This window comes from Perca flavescens, chromosome 8 (genome assembly GCF_004354835.1).
Source record: "Perca flavescens isolate YP-PL-M2 chromosome 8, PFLA_1.0, whole genome shotgun sequence".
NCBI lineage: Eukaryota > Metazoa > Chordata > Actinopteri > Perciformes > Percidae > Perca > Perca flavescens.
This window is the reverse complement of record NC_041338.1, coordinates 16,184,650-16,200,158: the sequence shown is the minus strand read 5'-3', so window position 1 is coordinate 16,200,158 and position 15,509 is coordinate 16,184,650. Positions and strand designations below refer to the sequence as shown.

At 39.6% G+C, this 15,509-nt stretch overlaps 1 protein-coding gene across 2 annotated transcripts in view; it reads right to left on the bottom strand.

The window, feature by feature from the left end:
• The window catches only part of furinb (furin (paired basic amino acid cleaving enzyme) b), an 84,481-nt gene that overhangs the window by 37,935 nt on the left and 31,037 nt on the right, over window positions 1-15,509 (bottom strand). For both annotated transcript variants that reach the window (XM_028584427.1, XM_028584428.1), the window contains 2 exons: window positions 9,346-9,444; window positions 1,036-1,131 (listed from right to left, as the gene is read on the bottom strand). In XM_028584427.1, coding sequence (XP_028440228.1) covers window positions 1,036-1,131; window positions 9,346-9,444 — 195 coding nt within the window. The remainder of the gene's footprint in view (window positions 1-1,035; window positions 1,132-9,345; window positions 9,445-15,509) is intronic.

Genomic DNA, 15,509 nt, shown 5'->3' with positions numbered 1-15,509 from the left:
CCTCAGCAGTAAGCTCCCCCTGCTGCTCATAAGGTGCCTTTGCATACCTTTGGTTTCAGACCCTCCCACCAGCCTTTGGGCCACGCCTCCTCATTTACATTGACACGTGTCAATTCCAAATGAAAAGGCAAGGTTAAATGGAAATTCAAAAGCAAATATTAAATGAAAATTAAAATCCAATGTTAAATTGAAATTCAAAAGCCAAATGAAAATTAAAATCCAATGTTAAATTGAAATTCAAAAGCCAAATATTAAATGAAAATTAAAATCCAATGTTAAATTGAAATTCAAAAGCCAAATATTAAATGAAAATTAAAATCCAATGTTAAATTGAAATTCAAAAGCCAAATGAAAATTAAAATCCAATGTTAAATTGAAATTCAAAAGCAAAATATTAAATGAAAATTAAAATCCAATGTTAAATTGAAATTCAAAAGCCAAATATTAAATGAAAATTAAAATCCAATGTTATATTGAAATTCAAAAGCCAAATATTAAATGAAAATTAAAAGCCAATGATAAATTGAAATTCAAAAGCCAAATGAAAATTAAAATCCAATGTTAAATTAAAATTCAAAAGCCAAATATTAAATGAAAATTAAAATCCAATGTTAAATTGAAATTCAAAAGCCAAATATTAAATTCAAAAGCCAAAGCCAAATGGAAAATTTTAAAAATAATAATAATATTTTTAATTTGATCTCGCTTTGTTTTCCTTTTGGATTTTCAATTTCTCTTTGGACTTTCAATTTGAATTATGAATAAATATTTCCTCCATAGGCTTCAAAATAATATAAATGCATTCCAAATGGAATACAAAAACATGAAAAATTATTACATATTCTACTGTGCACCTACAGTACCTACTCATTTATTTGTTATGTAGCATAACACTGATGCTGCTCTAAAATGCTACTGCAAATTACACTATGTACGCCATTTTATGAACAAAACATACAAATGTTTCAATGTCATTTATGCCATAATGCCAGACTAATTAGATTAGGGCTATAAAGATAAGAAACCATCACACACCAGGTACCACTGCTTGGGGAAATCAGGGTCTGTTGGGTCTTCATAGATATCCCTTTTCTTCCTTTTTTTCACCACTTGCTGCTCCGCCCACAGGACCTGGGGCGCACGCACACACACACACACACACACACACACACACACACACACACACACACACACACACACACACACACACACACACACACACACACACACACACACACACACACACAGACAGAGAGAAATCATAGTTTACACAGTTATCTTCTTATGCTATTGTGTCATTACTACACTTTACATTCTAATTTTAGAAATTGTTGCAATATCCCACAGATTGTAGACACGGAAAAACATGGTCCCAGCTGTGTTCCAAAAGTAATAACTAGAAACAGAAGCAGAGATGTGAAGCAAATCTAATTCATTTCATTCCTGAGATGAGGAGGAAAAGTGGCCGCTGTAGTGTGCTAGAGAAGGGCTTTTGAAGTCCTAGAGGCTGCTGGGATATGCACAGGATTGGTAGGGTTGGTTGACAGTAAAGGATAATTCCACAAAAATTAAATAACAGACAGACAGACAGACAGACAGACAGACAGACAGACAGACAGACAAATAGATAGATAGACAGATAGATAGATAGATAGATAGATAGATAGATAGATAGATAGATAGATAGATAGATAGATAGATAGATAGATAGATAGATAGATAGATCATTTATATAAGTCATGTTATTGTTCAGGGTCTGAAAACATAGTTCTAAACATCCTTACCAAAAGCCATACAATAGCAAATCATTTAATGTCTGTCCACTTGCCAGTTGAAATTACTGGTCCACTCAGCGTGTTAGTGTTCTTCTTTCATGTCTCTATATATTTTGACAGGTATGTTTCTTTGTGAGCATGACTGACAGTAGTAAGAATGATATGAGATAACCATAAAATTAGATATTTATTCAGAGTATTGCAGATGTATAAGTTGCACATTTCACGATGTGCATTGATAACTGAGCATTTCATATCCAAGCTGTGAGCTTTAACATTAAGTCAGTTACAGAAGTGTGTGCTCCAAAGAACCATCTAGTGTGAAAGACCTGTGGCATTGCTTTAACAAACTTCCCACTTTGTTGTGGCAGGCAGCTATAAGTTGTAAATTAAGGAGCAGCACATTCAAATAATAATTGAAAGTTAACTTGGACTGCTACTGCTGCAGTAGAAGGAATTTGCATAGATGGAGAAAAACAATGAGAAATGCAATGCTGTGCAATGCAAGCAAATGCTGCTGTGCATTGTTATTGTCAGTGATAAATGCATGCTTTGCTGATTTATGCCGAAGGTGACAAAGCTATAACTGATTCCACATTTGTGTCAAGAGCACTCAAGTGAAGCGTGTCTAAATTTATGCATTTCCTGTACAATGCTCTGCAGATTCTGACTGTCCAACTTGTTATTCAAGCATTTAAATGATTTTAAATCGTTTTTTCCTTTTTGCTTGTTGCTGTCAGAGTTGTTTTGAGTAGTGAGGCTTCGCTACTTGCTTGATTTCATGCTCCTAAAGCATGTGGTCTGAATGAGAACATGTTCAGTGCAGCTACTTAGGGTGGTGTAGCGCCTAACCTAGTTGAAAACCTTGCCTCAAAGAATGAAGCCATTAACCTTATTCAACTGACCCTGGAATAATTAACACTTATCCCATTTCATTACATTTAGGACGGTCCTCGGCTGACCTCGTTGCACTGCTGCCCACTGCACACCAAATTACTATCAGTTAGAGTTAAATAGAGTTAAATTACAAACGATAGACAAATCAGATGATCTGGATACAGCAGCCATCTACTGTAGGATATATATAGTTTTATTTCTGTAGCACATTAATTCAAATGTTAGCAAATTCAACTCACAGCTTACTTATACAACATCACCTTAGGAAAACTGACATTCAGTGTATTGGATGTAATGTAATCCGATCTTTTTAATTTTTGTGTATATGTGACTCTGAAAAACAATGACTGAGAAAAACAAGGATGAATTGATATCTCCCTGAAGACCAAGCCGGTGATAGAGAGCTAATTTAGAATACAGAGACACAGTATAAGCACCACCCCGAGATCTGGAACAAGGACAAAGAATAGCCAAACACAACCACACAAAGAGACGAGAGACAAGAAATAGGTCCCAACGTGCTCTAGGTCTGTGATCCGCTTGAGCAATAAACTATTTGCTCCATCGCTCGCAAAGTGTCCTGAGGGCTTTACTGTCTGATGACTAAGGAGAAGTCATGCTGTTATTGTTTGTAATGCAGAGAGACTGATGGAGAGGCAGCCTGTGCTTTGATCTATAAATCTGTGCTTCTACAGTTTATGGAGAAAGAGGATATGTTAAAGGATAAGTCTGGTGATATCATTTTTTTGTGTAATTAACAATACATCCCATGAAAAGACCGAAACCAACAATGAGTTGATGCAACAGACACTGTATCCAAAGCCTGATATAGCTTATGTGCCATAGGCCTACATCTCCATTGTTTTCTAGACTATTAAAAACTGACACAGACATCAGTGAGCCACACATTATGATGAACATGGGCACTGTATGTCAATCACAAGAAATGTAATTACTGAGTAATGTTATTTTTTTGGGCCTCTTAAATAATGCAAATAAAACAATCTGAGAGAGACATATCACTCTTGCAGATTTCAGTTAAACTGCTCAAAACCCTTGGACATGTGCAACCTGTGAAGAGGGCCACTGCCTTAAACACTCACTATTGCAGCAAATCCGCTGCTGGAAATAGTCCCCATAGTCCTTCTGTCCCTCCTGTGACTCATACTGAAACATTTCCATCTTCAGTAGGAACCAGTGGGCTTGTGGCTGAGTCCCACAGACTGGGCTGGGTATTGTGAGACAAACTAACGCACTGTTGGTTTTGGTCTTTTCATTGGATTTGTTGACAATAACAAGAATATAGAATAGCCTTATCCTTTAACAGTAAGGCCCCAGCAGTGAAAAGTATTCTGAACAGCATGCAGTAAGCTGCGTTGCACTGCGGTTTGTACAAAACCAACAGCAGCCAGCCCAAAACTAATCAATTATTTCCCTCATAGAGAAGGTGTGGGACGTGGAAGGGAGATGACAAAACAACCCTCGCAAGCATAATGGTAAAAGCTTATGCAGCTGCCAATGTCATCTTGCCACTGTGTGATTATTCAAAGGGGATGGTGATAAGCGGCATGTTAGCACCACGGAGCAGAGGAAAAGAGACAAAGGAGGCAATGTGAGAGACGGCAGCCGGATTACAGAGAGGAAACACTGTAACAAGCTCAAAGCTAAGCATTGACTAATCTAAATCCAACCATTATGTTTTCACTTTCTTTTAAATGTTTTCTTTGAACCAGGTGAAGCAGAACCTTTTCTTTCCCCTTTTTGAGGGATCACATAGTCACACGCACACACATGAATATACAAATACACATTACACAAACCCACTCACTTGTGCTGTGGTTTTTTTTTTGGCAGTGGTCATGCTTTGCCTGAGGTTTGGTCTGTTTTTGGTTGTGCGGGTGGATAGGTAAGCTAGGGAAAAACTGTTGCTCCTTAGCCAGAAACTTGACTCCCTGAATAGATGTTAACTTGAACCACTGGCAGAGATGAACTCTTCTGTCAAAAATGGCTTCATCTCACTGGCTCTGTTGTTAGGGCTCCAGGTTTAAATTCAAGATGCCTGCTCTCTCATTTGGTATTGCTAAATGGCATAGACATTATAAAAGGCACACTCACGGAAGAACTCACTTTCCATCTAACAGATTCATTTTGCTCCTTGCCAGCCACTTATTAAAGAGGACATCAACTTTCCATTGACTGTTTCTTATCAGTCCTGCGGTTTTGCCAGCAGTCCATTCTGCATTTTATCCCTCACCATTGCATACAACTGGAAAATCCAGTATAGTACATCATTAAATCTTCGTAACAATAACAAAATCTTTGCCTCTGTCACTGTTACTGATTTTGGACATCTCAAAGCAAATCTTCTTTGAGCGCCACAGTAGTCTCCTAGCTCCCAAGCAGACCCTTGGGTAGCCATATGCTCTCAGAGCCTTCTTAACGTTCACTTAGCCTGACCCCTGACACCACTGGCCTCACTGAATGTCACCATATCTCACTAATGATGCCTTGGGGCTTCACTTGTCAGACCACATCAGCCCCTTCCTCAGCCAGCTTGACTTGGGCTCGGGAAAAGCTAGTAGAGTAGTCCTTGGGCTCTACTTGGCAGGTCTACCTTCCTACAGATGGCCCCAGTCTGTTCTCACTTCGTAACTGCCCCCTTTTTAGCACCAGTCGGGTACCTCTCAAGATGCTTTTAAATAGAAGCAATTTTCACTTCTTCCTCAAGTGCTTGCAATGTAAACATGACAGCGGCGTGTTGCCGAGCAAGGTGGAAGCAGCAATAAAAAAATAGAGGTTTCTGCCGCATTTGTGTGCACACAATACATAATACCTGTAGTTATTTACTGCTGTTGCCTGGGTTGACAGGTATTCATCTTTTTTCTGACGGAAAATGTTTAGGGTAAAGGCTTGATTTTTAGTGATGATTTTAACTGACTGACTGCAGGATAGTTACAATGATCAAACACCCTATCAACATTATGGATGGCAGATTGAAAGGATCAGCTCATCCAAAGTTTCCCTTTTACCTCAAGTTGTACTGGATCTTGCCATGCAAAGAGATCGTTTGGTTTCAAGTTTTGAGATTTTTGCCACTGAGAAATAGCATGCAACTGAGGTGAAGAGCATTTTGTTTGTGGCACTCAAAGCAATAAAACATTACACTAGTAACACAACAATAATGTCTTGCTACAGTTCTCACTTTCAACATAACCGTTTTCTACATTATTTTCTAGAAAACAAATAAAACCATTCACAGTGAGGTTTGTGGAGTATCACTATTTTCGTAACTAGGACCTGTGTGGCATTTTGCCCACTCAGGTCCAAACAAAATTTCCTCCCTCAACAGTTCAGGTGTAAATAAAAGCAGCCAAGCCCATGAACACAGCTTGCAAAAGGTTATGACATTCTTAGACTAAACAATGTACCATATTAACCTTTATGTTTGTCAAATTATTGCACACCACGTACAAACTGAAGAAGTATAAAGTTCATAAAAAAAAGGATTATTTTTATTATTAATTTCCCTGTAGTGTAAGGTTGATGTGCTATGATCTGAAGTCTGCTGGATTTGATTGTGTATGTTCAGTTGTAACGAAGTGTAACGTGTTTCATGTGAATTTAATCAGTGTAAAGAATGTTAACCAAAATGAACCAACCGATTGTTTCACGGGTTAGAGTTAGAGTTAGGGTTACCTTTCATGAAGACTGATTTACAACAGGACAGAATATGTTCTTTTGGTCCTACTCCACTCTCTCTTCTGGTTTCCACTGTCAAAAAAAATTCTGTCTAAAATAGCATTTCCCATATTTGACAAGAGTTTAATAAATGTAATTTTTTTTTAAACCTACAATAGAAAGACAATGGATACTGCCAGACAATCTCAGCGTAGGAACAGTGCAAACATAGTATGGATATTGGCCTGGCAATATGAAACTGCTAATCTCTTCAGTTTGAGTTTAAGTTTAGTTTAATTTATGAAAGGGGACAGCGCAAATTAATAAAAAACATGATTTCCCATGGGTTAAAAAAGCCAGAATTAGCCAAACGGCTATTTTTCATCTGTAGTACCCTGCCTTCGATGTTAAAAAAGGCTTCTTTTTTTTAAATACAAAGAAACAAAAAAACAACACAAGCAAAACAAGACTTAGCACAAAGCATCACAAAAACAACAAAAAAAATACTTCCTTCCAATATGTTGGCATTTAAATGCTGACTCAACTACATCTGGTATACACAGAAGCTGAGATTTTGCAGAGCAGGGCTCCAGACTAACTTTTTTTACTAGGAGCATTGTAGCCCCTAACTAAACAATGTTAGGGGCAGAGGCAGAACATTTAGGGGCGCACAACTTAAATCGACCTTCAACGCACATTTCCCCTATGTTAACTGTTTTACTGATAAATGCTTTGGTAATAAATACAGAAACTACAATGTGCTGTTTTAGTTTAGTTCACAGTCACATTTGAATTGAATGGTGCAACAAATGCACATTCAGAAATGTAAACAAAGTATTATTATCGTCACTGTATTATTGCCTCATACAGGCTCTCCCTCTCTCCTCTCCGTCTCTTTTTTTAGTTCACACTGAAATAATCATATCGAAGGTGTTTAAACTTCCTGTGAACGGGAGGAGTATCTAGGCTAACTAAGTATCTAACACCCAGTGTGGGAAATACAGAGTAATGAGGGAGCCAGAGAGAGAGAAGCTCACAACACTCACACAAGCACTATTTGTTTTTACAAGGTAAATAAAATATATTTAGCATCCTATGTGTATTTTTTTTTTTCCATAGAAGCGGTCTCGCTCTCTGCTGTCACATTTCTACCTCTCTCAACCAAGCGAGGGAACAGTACAGCAGCGTGTGGCAATTTTCGGAGTTGATGTTTAAAAATGCAAATAAATCAGTGAATGCACTACAGCACTGCCGAGGTCTATCAACACAGCTCCGACCGACCGGAAGTGCACGCAAGCCGGGTTGAGACGTAAACAAAGTGAGGGAAAGAGAGGAGGGCTAACGGTAGGCTAAGACTAACTCCTTATCGGCTATTACTACGCAGCCTTGTCTTCGCCAATGTACGTCTCAATGTCTTTAGCAAACAAATTGATGATCTTCGGCTGCGGATCGCCACTCGTAAATGTATTATGGATGGCAACATCATGGTTATCACGGAAACGTGGTAACAACAGCATGTGCGGACGATGAGTGAGACCAACGAGTGTAGATAACGTTAACCACGTAGTTGACTAATCACTCGCGGATCACACACATTGGCCATCTCTGGCAGATTTGCTCTCTCCTCCTTTTTCAACATGAAATAAAAAAATAAAAATGTCATATTTGCAGGTCGCACATGTGCAAGTAGTTATAAAAAATATTCGCTAGTATGCCAGGTATAAATTGGTGGTTGTGCTAGGCCTGTCACGATAGTCAATAAATCAATTAATCGCACGATAAAAAAAAAAATTTGCTCGATAATTCTTCGGGCCGCGATCATTTCTATGGGCATGCTTGTTTGTTTTCCTTGTCTCTCTCTCTCTCTCTCTCTCTACCAAAGAGACTGGATGACCACTCTCGGTTCCTTAGCGTAACGAGGAGTAAACCCTCTTGTCAATCGCATGATCTTTGTGTGGGCGGGACTCCCGGCGGAGAGAGAGAGAGACAGAAAATGCTAGTTGAGAGTTGGAGCAGCCCCCACGAAGCTCCAACCTGCAGAGGAGCAGAAGCTGCACCTTCGCCAAAATGAAGATTGAAAAACAGAACTATTTTGGTACAAACTTTTACTCGCCATGTGGCACATAGCCATATAGATAGATTTTATTTATTAATTATATTTTATTTAAATTTAATATTTAGTGTTAAATAATTGTTAAATGTAGTACAGAGTCTGTAGTCTATCACACAAACACTCGAGGAATGCAGCAAACATTTGACAGCCAGTAGCCTATGAATTGCCTGGGAGAACATACGTGTCACAAACGGCAATTCCACAACTGTACATCAGCGTGAAAGACGACATACTAAAAGGAGATCAAAGACATATTGTTGATATTTAAAATGTCTTCCAGTCCCAGTGTTAAATATTCTTTAGAAATAAAAGTTTATTGATCTTTGAAAAGGTGTACCTGCATTATTATGCCATTATCATTATATTAGATGAAAATGGTCTCTCAACGACAATATTATCGTTTATCGCAATAATTTCTGGGACAATATATCATCCAGCAAAATGTGTTATCATGACAGGCCTAGGTTGTGCTGTATGCAAATTCAGAACCTGATGTCCAAATGAAGATGGCATTTAGGATGGAAAATGTTCTTGTTTTTGGATAGCCTGATGAAAGCCACTTTCCCTCTCTAGTTAACATTTAGGTGCAAATAATGATTTTACAAGACAGGAGAAAAAGCAAGGCTAAACACAGAGACACGCCCAGCTGTTGTATTGTTATGGTGGGTTTATTTAGCAAATTTAGAGCTATGTGGTGCCTCGGATTGGGTCAGGGAGACAGATGGATAGACCGGTGAGGACTGAAAAGAATACAGAGTTTGATCAGCTGTCATTGATGCTGGCATCCTTTTCTCTCTGTGTGTAATCCAATCTGTCCTTTGGCCTTTTGTTGCCAACATAGAGTGCTGCAACAAGCTGTGTGAGAGTTAACAACTGCCTTACCTGTGGTTCTTCTTGCAGTCTGATGTGCATCCCCCTGTGGCCAGACAAAGCCCTCTTCTCCACGGCATGATGCCTGAAGTGATAATAATCTCCAAAAACCTGCGCAAACATAAAGGTAAAGGCAATGAGTTCACCTGCAACAAGGGATGGTCTGGATAACACTCTCATGAGCACACAAGCAAATGTGCAGACAGTGTTCACTTTGGAAAGAGCTGAATAGGGACACATCCATTTGGACATTGAAGTCTAGCATGTTCTGTCCATATTCAAAACTAAAAAAAAAAAAAAAAAAAAAAGAAAAATATATTACTGCACTGGCTAGTAGAAACCATTAGACACCATTATTTTATTCTTAGCCGCTGTGAAAGTGCTGTAAATGCTACATGAGAGTTGTTGAACACTTTTTAAAATTATTATTTAAATAAGGTGTTACATTTTTCTCTAGCCAGTGCTGTGTTAGATACTTATTCAGTTTAGGATTTGAATAAAGCACAGAATCATGTTTAAGCATTGATAAAATAAAATAAGCTCTCTATTCCACAGAGCAACATAACCAGAGGAGGTAAGCTGGAAGTGCACCAACAGAAAGACATCCATTACACAACTGCAGATGGACACTATCTATCAAAAATGATTAGCCGCATCCATTAGACGTAGTGTCACTTCAGAGCTAGACAGAAGCATTCCTTGTGCCGCTGTCATTGTTCCGTCACACAACCTGCTCATAAAAGAGCTTTTAAGGACAAGTGATTGGGTGACAGCTGTCACCAAAACTGGCCTAAAGTGCTTTTTTTGGTCACCCTTGCTTTTAAGTGACACAGCAGCCTGCGCCTCCCTGAGTCATGGTCAAGGACAGCTGACCTGAGAGCAAGATAGAGACTAAATAATACAGACATCCAGAGATAGGCGTGCGGTAAAAAGACAAAAATAACCAAACAAAAAAGGTGGAGGGAGACGAGGAGCAGCCCGGCCACTCTTTACACCGGTATTCACAAGTGAGAAACCTCCATTCAAAGAGGAAGCAACGCAATCTGTACAGTAGGGCCACTGGGGACTGGCTCACCTTCACAAGCCCAGTGGAGCGGAGGAAGAGAGAGGGGAGAGGAGGAGGAGGAGGGGTGGATGATGGAGGGAGGCAAGGCGGGCAGGGAGAAGCAGGGTTTGACAGGCCGACCAGGCAGGATGGATGTGTGTGAGGAGGGAGAAGAGCAGACGCAGCAGGATGGAAGGCTCTCCTGGGGGTGCAGGCTGATTCTGCAGGCTGGCTGTCTGCGAGCCGACCAGACTGGAGGCTGGAGCTCAGAGGACTAGTATGGCAGCACTGATAGAAAGCTGCCAACCTAGTGCTGGCCAATTTGACTTCATTTGTCAAATATTTGTAATTAAGACTTGATTTGAATTCACTTGCTGTGATAATTTCCACATACACTGAGTGACCATCCATCTTAAATGACTTAGCGTTGTACAAAAATTATCTGTTTTCCCTAGGAGGTCAGCTTGCACACAATTATGTATAGGAAAGAGAAATAAGGCTGATTTTTTTTTTTAGGAGACAGCTCTGCAGAAGGACAATCCTTAAATGATTAAAAATGTGGCAAGAGCAGGGAAAAAATGGAAAGCCATGTGTTCAAACCCAGCATTATTACAAAGCTACCAGATATCTAGCAGATAAATATGCCAAATAGACAATATAGTAGTATAGTTAAGTAATAAAGTAAAGGTAAGTAATATAGCTTACACGTGGAGCTAACAACGAATTCATGGATACTATCCTTGGACACACTCATGTGAAAGATCCTCGATTGATGCTGACCTTACAGACACCCCGTCTCGAAAATAACTTCAAAGCCATGTAAAAGGAAATAGCTTCTGAACGATGCAAGATTGAGGTGTGATGAGGGATGTGACCCGAGGAATTAATGAGACCCAGTTTCACATTGATTGCGGCAGGGCAGAAAGCTAATTTGTGCTGCACCGGGGTGGCTTTTCTTTGCGACAAACCTATTTCCTAGAGTACTGATGTCCTCATTTAGACCAAGAGTCTATGGGTCTTGGGAAATTGAGATAGGAAAGTTGGTGTAACTGGCCACGAGTGCGCCTGAGTCATGCCCATCTACAGTCTGAACCCGAACGAATCGTATGGTGTGTGTGTGTGTGTGTGTGTGTGTGTGTGTGTGTGCCAGCTGTAATAATTGAGAGCACTGTGGGTCATTAGTCACCTTGCCACGATGCTCCGAGTCTGCTTTGGAGGAATACTGCCCTTTACACTCACATCTCATGTGTTACATTGTTTTGCACTCATCTCCATTTTATACCTTTCTGTAGCCTTGAGATAAATCTTTTAACAGACGTGTGCTGTATAGGACTAAAAGCTCATCGATAAAACTTGTAATCTAGGAAAGTATGGCTGCAACGAACAATTCTAATCATTATCAATTAACCTACCGACTGTTTGTCGATTAATTGGTAAGTCTAGCCTATATAGTCAGAAAATATTGAAGAATGCCCAAGGTGTCGTCTTTACATTGCTTAAATTGTCTGACCAACAGTCCAAAAGATATTCAGTATACGAGGATATGAATAAATCGACTAATTGTTTCAGCTCAAAGTCCTGTAAATCTAAATTAATTAATATAAGCTTATTCCACTTGCAAAGGGTTTAGTATGTACTTATATTATACAGTACAGCTCTCGCTGTGATCTCTAAATATCTACACGTTATATTTATGAAAATGAACGTCAACCATATGAGAAAACTGTGTTGTGTTTATAAGACTTTCCCAAAGGTTTTCGTTCATAACATATAACCAGGGCCACACGGAATCTGCAGACGCAGATTTTCTGTAGATTTTAAACAAATTTAAATAAATGAACAAAATAAAACTCTGAATGATAACACATCTCCACCCCAAGCAGAGAAAACTGTCTGCTAAATTTAGCAGATTTTTCATTCTGGACCACAGCTGAAAAGCTTTAAAAAATAAAAAATCTGCAGATTCCATTTGGGTCTGTTAACAACATGTCATAAATCAAGGACAAGCCAAAAAAAGCTGATAACCTCTTACGAGTAAGATGGTCATTTATGAATGGCTTTGCAAACTGAATGCTGAAGTATTTCACTAAAGTTTATGTTTCTTAGATAGTGAAAACAGTAGATCGTGATAGGACAGTAAAATGTCCTTGTAAAATCCAGTGAAAGTAGCCCTTGTAATGTTTTTTTTTTAAAGATATAATAGTAATAGTAAAATCCTTTTTTGCCCCCTCTTTGAAATACCTGAGCTCCAAAGCCATACGTGAGTGAGATGCTGCTGAGGTCTGTTTTTTTTTTTTGCTGAGAATCAGAATTTGACGGAGAATAAATCATTTTCATGAACTTGTTAAACCAGATATCAGCAGCATGAGTTATGACATTTTGTTGAACTGTTTTTCACCGATTCAAAGCCCTGACAACACATAAGAAGTACATATTTTTGTTACCCTTTTCTTTAAGCTTTTAAAGGTGCTCTAAGCGATGTTGGGTGATGGCACCTCTTGTTGACGTTCAAAGTATTTTCAAACAAAACGAGGCTAGCTCGCCCCTCCCTCCTCCTCATCCCGTCCCCTCTCCCTCCCTTCCGTGCTTCCGCGCACTAATCCCCCCAACCCCAACCCCCAAATCCTTCTGGTCGGTTATTGGCTGGAACGCTGGAAGACTGTTACGTTTGGTGGTGCAGGTTGGCACAGTTTGTTTTTGTTGGCGTTGGTGGAGCCTGGGCTGCCTACAGAGACCGCGTTCTATAATAATATTATATTATTAAATATTTAATCATTTCCTAGCTGATCACCAGTAAAGCACTAATTCATTTTCGGTGAATTCACTCAGAAACTGGCCACTGAAATGCAGCACTAAAAGACTACAATACTTCACAAAAGCCCCTGATGCAGCTATAGCTTCCACAATGGGACAGCCCTCTCTGAGTCTGCAGGCATGGACTCCAAGACTGCACCCTCTTTAATCTGTGTTTCTTATTTTATTCCGGGGCAGAGCATTGATTAGTCATAGCCTAATAAAACTTTAAATACTGATTGTTGTGAAACATTTAGTTGGTGTTGCCCACAGACTGGCACTGCTATATCCATAGCCTACATGAACTATGCCTGTTGTAGATTCTTTTAGCTGTGTCCATTACCCATAGTGCCGCATAACTATGCATTAGCGGCGACACGTAGCTATGTTGTTGTTGAATTAGAACATATACAGGGGGAAATGAAACCATCCGTTGCTGACATGGAGCCGGTGTCCCAGGACCTGGTGAACATCCAGCCAAAAAGCAAAAACATTAACTCCAGGTACCGGGAGGAGTGGGTTGGGAAATAACCATGGACCATTGCTGTCTTACGAGATCCAAACAAAGCCTTTTCCAAAGTCTGCAGGAAAGAATTTGGTCCCCCTAATCTGTGTTATTATGGTATTTAGTATTTAGCATGGAAAATTCTCCTCTCTGTCTGCTCTTAGTTGGAATCCTGTGTAGGGCCATGAGAGGAACTTGAATTCTCTGACTGTTTTTAAAATAAAATAATTTATCAATTGAGAACTGTCTAAATTGGGTTAATCTGATGTAAATGCCAAGAACTTCAAGGTTGTAATTTGAACAACTTTGAACTTACAAGTGCGAGTGCACAGTGCACTCTCTCCACAGATGTGGGAGTCTACGTGTTGGCTGAGAGACCGAATGCAACTGACGGTAAGATCGCTTATCAAAAGATTTTCATCAGTCCGAGAGCTGTGTGAAGCATCAAAGAGGCATCAACATTTCTTCAGCACACTTATTTTCCCACTAATAATCCTTTACCTAGCCTATTTTCTCTACCTACCACTCACTGTTGGGCACTTAAAGTTAAAAGACACAGTTTACAACAGCATCTTCCACAGAAAAGGTCACAGTACATTTTGCTACACTCAACCTGGGAATTCAAGCCATCTGCTGACGACATTATCAGTCAGAGTGGCTTTTACACTTCAAGGTGACTGAAAGCAATGTCATGGTGTGTCTCCTACATCCCATATTCTGCTGTGTCCTGTCCTGGGCTCTTCTATGGTGACTGCCTTGGTCTCTAGCCACCCCACCCGCCGCAGTTGTTAAGTCAATATTGGCCACGGGGGATTGGCTTCAGATCAGTGGTGCCGAAAACAAAAATGTAGCAAGCTTTCACTGGGCTGTAACCTGATGTTATTTCACAATGCAGTGTGTGTGCATACATGTGTTTAGGCAACTCTCCAATGTCACATACTGACTTGAAATGAGGGAAAGTTTTCTTTTCATTCTCATCAGACTAGTGAAGATAAAATTACGAACCGCACTTGTTGAGAAATGTGCCTGAGAATTTGTTCTGTGCCAGACGCGCTGTGGTTGTCACAAGTGATAGGCGATGGAAAAGGTACATAGTAAAATATAATTTTTCTTATCACCGCACTGAAATTCTGCACAGAGACTCAAAATAATTCCAATGTTCAGAAATGTGGTGGTGTAGAGGCAGCAGAGAATGAGAGTATGTGTGGATTCAAGCAGACTAATGCACTTTATCAAGTGTGTGTGTGTGTGTGTGTGTGTGTGTGTGTGCATTCAGCATGGGTACTGAATACAAATATTCAGTATTCAGCATGGGAGCTTAAAGGTCCACTACACTGATATTGACTGTGACAGACTTTCACATTAAATGTATTCCCCTAAGCTTGAGAAAAGTGCACAGAGGCAAATCCACCTTATTGGAACTGCCGTCAATCAGCCCCATCTTTCAGGGATAAAACACTAACTAGTTAGTTAGAGACACAGCAATAATAGTAATTCACTCTAAATTGTGTGACGAATTAAGAATAAAGTTTCATTTTAAAGTTTTGTTAAGCAATAACTCAACAGCCCGTGGTATGTTGTGATTATATCACAGCTAACGGGCGCTGCTTTATTAACCCCAACTCCCCTGTTGCGAATTTCATCCATTCTCATCTGGTCCCCCTAATCTGTGTTATTATGGTATTTAGTATTTAGCATGGAAAAATATTCCTCTCCGTGTGCTCCTTCTTGGAATCCCCGATACAGCCGTGCGCGGAACTTAAATTCTTTGACCGCTTTTAAAATAAAATAACGTATGAACTGAGAACTGTCTAAATGGGGTTCATCAGATGT